This window comes from Priapulus caudatus, unplaced genomic scaffold (genome assembly GCF_000485595.1).
Source record: "Priapulus caudatus unplaced genomic scaffold, Priapulus_caudatus-5.0.1 Scaffold459, whole genome shotgun sequence".
NCBI classification, from domain to species: domain Eukaryota; kingdom Metazoa; phylum Priapulida; class Priapulimorpha; order Priapulimorphida; family Priapulidae; genus Priapulus; species Priapulus caudatus.
The window spans coordinates 145,440-149,807 of NW_014577520.1; the positions used below are offsets into that span (position 1 = coordinate 145,440).

At 46.1% G+C, this 4,368-nt stretch overlaps 1 protein-coding gene across 1 annotated transcript in view; it reads left to right on the plus strand.

Annotated features, from left to right (window-relative positions):
* The first annotated feature begins 2,751 nt into the window (after positions 1-2,751).
* LOC106810625 (peregrin-like) overlaps positions 2,752-4,368 on the plus strand; it is a 30,800-nt gene continuing 29,183 nt past the window's right edge. The window contains exons 1-2 of the mRNA XM_014814049.1: positions 2,752-2,879; positions 3,016-3,122. Coding sequence (XP_014669535.1) covers positions 3,045-3,122 — 78 coding nt within the window. The 5' untranslated portion in view covers positions 2,752-2,879; positions 3,016-3,044. The remainder of the gene's footprint in view (positions 2,880-3,015; positions 3,123-4,368) is intronic.

A 4,368-nucleotide genomic window follows, 5' to 3' on the forward strand; every position in this document is an offset into this window, starting at 1 on the left:
GGGGAGAAGGAGAAGTTGTGGAGGGAGGGGAAAAAAGCTGGTGGAGAAGAAGGAAGGGGGAGAAGGTGAGAAGGTGTACAGAGAAGGAGCGAGGGGAGAAGCTGGGTGGAGAAGACAGGAGGGGGAGAAGCGAGTAGAGATGGAGAAGGAGAAGGAGCGGGAGAAGCGAGCTTGGGGAGAGGAGGGGAAGCCGGCTGAGAGGTAGGGGAGAGGGAGAGCTGAGGGGAGGAGGTGAGAGGAGAAGGTGGTTGAGGAGGGGTAGAAGCTGGTGGAGGAGGGGAGAAGCTGGTGGAGAAGAGGAAGGGAGAAGGAGGGGGCAGAAGGGAGGCTGGTGAGGAGGCAGAGGGGAGAAGCGGAGAAGGGATAAGAGTGGGAGAGGGAGGGCGGTGGAGGAGGGAGGGGAGAAGGAGAATTGTGGGAGGAGGGGACAAAGCTGGTGGGAGAAGGGAGGAAGGGGAGAAGGGAGAGGTGGTAGAGAAGGAGGAGGGAGAAGCTGGGGAGAAGGGAGGAGGGGGAGAAGCTGGTGGAGTAGGAGAAAGGGGGAAAGGAGGGGGAGAAGGAGCTGGTGGAGGAGGAGGGGAGCAAGGGAGAAGCTGGTGGAGGAGGAGGGTGGAGAAGCTGGTTGGACGAAGGCAGGAAGGGAGAAGCCAGGGGAGGAAGCTGTGCGAGAAGAGGAGGGGCTGAGAAGGGAGATCTGGCTGGAGTAAGGAGGGGGAGAAGCTGATGGAAGAAGGAGGAGGCTTCGACCAGCCTTCTCCCCTCCTTCTATCCACCACGCTTCTCCTTCTCCCCTTCCTCCCGTCCCACCAGCAACTCCCTCTTTATCCCCTCCTTCTCCCCTTCCTCCTTCTCACCAGCTTCTCCCCTCCTCCCTGTCTCACAGCTTCTCTCCCTCCTGCCACCACCTTCTCCCCGCCTTCCTGGTCTTCGCCAGCTCGCCCCTCCTTCTCCACCACCTTCTGGGCTTCTCCCCTTCCTCTTACTCCACCAGCTTCTCCCTCCTCCATCCACCAGCTTCTCCCCTCCTCCTTCTCCACCTGCTTCTCCCTTCTCCCCTTCCTCACTTCTCCACCAGCTTCTCCCCCTCCTCCTTCGCTCCACCACCTCCTCTCCCCTTCTTTCATTAGCGCCGTTCAACACGTACCTAAAACGCCGACCGTTCTCGAAAATCGCGTATCTTACGGACTCCGTACGATACGGGGCGTATGCGTGACCTTGAGTTAAACAGGCGTTCACACATAGTTTTGGAATGTACGTTCACGTCGGTTATAGCTGGCGCATAGGGGCGAAAGCGAAACGATAGATTACGCCAAAATGCGTTGAATAGGTTCGTGCTCTTTTGTATCACTCTCTTTTCTTTCTGTGTCCCATCTCTGTGTGTTGCGCGGCCCCTCTCTTCTCCTCTCTCGTCTCTCCTCTCTCTCTCTCTCTCCTCCTCTCTCTCTCTTCTCTCTCTCCCTATCTCTATGGCGTCTCCCCCTTCTCTCCCTGTCTCTCTCCTGTCTATTGTGTCTCCACCTCTCGCAACTCCCTCTCTAATTCTATGCGGTCTCCTCTGTCTCTGTCTTTCTCTTCTCTCTCTCTCTCTCTCTCTCTCTCTCTCTCTCTCTCCTCTCTCTCTCTCTCTCTCTCCTCTCTCATTCTCTCTCTCGCCCACAAAGCGTGTCGCGGTGAGCGCGGTACTAGCTATAGCCGGTCGTTCACACGGTCCGCTTATAGCGTATTAGCTATACGAAGTACAGTAGGGAAACGCATCATTTTGTCAGCAGATAGATGATACGCGTTTCGAACTGAGTATAGCTATACGTGGTCGTTCAGACGACGGGAATTTATCGCGAGTACGTACGAAAACTTTTTTCTATTGAAGATCAAGAAGATCATTACTTATGTTCTCACTTGCTCTAACTCAGTAACTGACATCCAAGAATATCTTGGACAACCAACAGTGTGAGAATTCTTGTGCATTCGAAGACCGGCACTTTACCTAACATATTTGGTTGAGAGTCACTACTGAGCACCATGCCAGCATCGCTAAGAAGCTGACAGAAAATTGATCCATCCGATAAAGCCTTTCCCATGCTGCTCGATCGACGTCGCTTCTTAACTGCAACAAATCAACACGAGTGTCATGACTAACAATAACTTGTATTTGTAAGTTGTATTCTGAATGAGCACATTAATTTTACACACACACGCACACGCACGCGCACGCGCACACGCACACGCACACGCACACACACACACACACACACACACTGAAAGTGACAGAAACTATATGTTTCCCCTATATTTAACCCCTATTTATATATATAACAACTACAACTATCTATCTATCTATCTATCTATCTATCTATCTATCTAACAACAAACTATATGTAACCCCTATTTATATATATAACACTTTTTTTTTCGCCTCAAGTCCCTGTGGTACTAGCGTCAGATCATAACAATTTCTAGGCCAAGATACGATTATCAAAATGAGACCGATTTATCACATTTAGTGAAAATACATGTACACAGCAGCACATATACATCTGTGTATGACACTGTATGTGTGCCCTAAAATGTCACAATGCGAAAATCGTACACACATGCACTTGGAACTACTTAACTGTGTGGAATATTGCCAAATTATAAACATTTGAAATTCGTACCACATGCCATTCCCTTTTGATTACCTATCGTCATCGTCGTCACCATCAGTTGAAACGCCACCTGGCGATAAATTTGTATATCGTGTTTATTTATACAAAATGGTTTGCAAATGTTTTGTAGGTGATTTACTAATACAACACTACATGGCGTAGCGGCACGTTATGTGAACAAACAAGCATATGCGTTTGTATGCTACTGTCACCTGTTCTGAACCTTCTAACTACGTAGGTACTTGACTGATTTAATGGTGGTACGAATGCGATCGCTTTCATGTTCACCGCCATCCGTCCGCGGCGTATTGTGTAGACGCATGTTTATCACTTTATGAATGAATCATTGAATTTGATTGACTGCTTTCAGGTACTTGCGTCACGGTTTGATATATCGTCATGACATTCGACTTCGACATACGTAGTTTCATTCAGCATATCCAGGCAACGAAGCCGCCGTATGAGTGTCCCATCCAGGTATATTATTATTAATATTAATTATTATACCGTTTGTTTGTTGCCTGATCAGTCACTGAGTCAGACCAAGTCAGTCACTTCAGACTCAGTCAGTCAGTTCCACAGTGTCAGTGTTGATCTATATAAAATTTTATCAACTTTGTCTCTTTCTGTCTTCGTTATAGTCCCTTTGACTTTAAAGACTAATAATATTGAGGATGGCAATAATAGATACCTGTAACATGTCGATTCCCAGCAGTAGTTTTATTAGACTATCCTGCATTCCTCCTCTAGCACTGAAACCAAACACACGTGCACAGCGTAAAAAAAACTATCCCGGTCATCGGAATAGCAGGGCAAAAAATTAGCCAAATTGTTAACAGGCCCACCAAAAATTTTAAACAGGCCCTTAGACAAATTGAACAGGACCTTACAAGCTTGAACCGGTCCCTTATTTTATTAAATTTATTCCATTATTAATAAAAGTATTAGCTTTGTGTTTAGCAGGCATACTCGTAGTATTTCAGTATTTCATTGCTATAACTGGAGTTCTACTTGTTTGACAGGAATTGCTGGAATATGATTTACTTCTTAGTAGTCACTAAGTAAAAACTAGTCAGGAAATTGGTAAATGTTGTTGATATAAAGGCAAGATACTTGAAGATAGGCAAAATTTTGAATAGACCAAGTGGACTGATTATATGGGGGGTTGAACCGGCGTCCACCGGCAAAATAGCGCTAATTTCGCACACTTGAATAGACTTCATTAGTTTTTTTGCGATCACAAAATATAGTTGGGTTCATATAAGAAATATATGACCGGACGCGTAGCCTGGGAGCTGGGAGTCCGGTAACCGGACGCGTAGCCACGGCCAATATTTTAATGAGTGCAACCCACATAGAGTCAATCCCTGTCTAGAAAGGACAGTTTTGACAGTTCCCCTTGAATGACCATTATAATATACAGGTTAGACTGTTTAATGCCTGTCTGTATGATCACTATTCATTAAATCAAGAGCATATTAAGAATGCTTAGCCACGCTTAAGAATGCTTATGCATTCTTAATATGCTCTTGATTAAATGAATATGGTTCTGACCAGAGTCAATTCAGCAGTTGGTCCATCTTTACTACGTTTGCATTTTTACTTAGCTATGTGTCAGAAATTTATAAACCTTGTAGTGCAGTCGGGAGACGTGGACGTTGGCATCAACGAATTTCGAAACCTGCAAAATTAAAATCACAGTGAGTTGTAATGAGTTGAATAG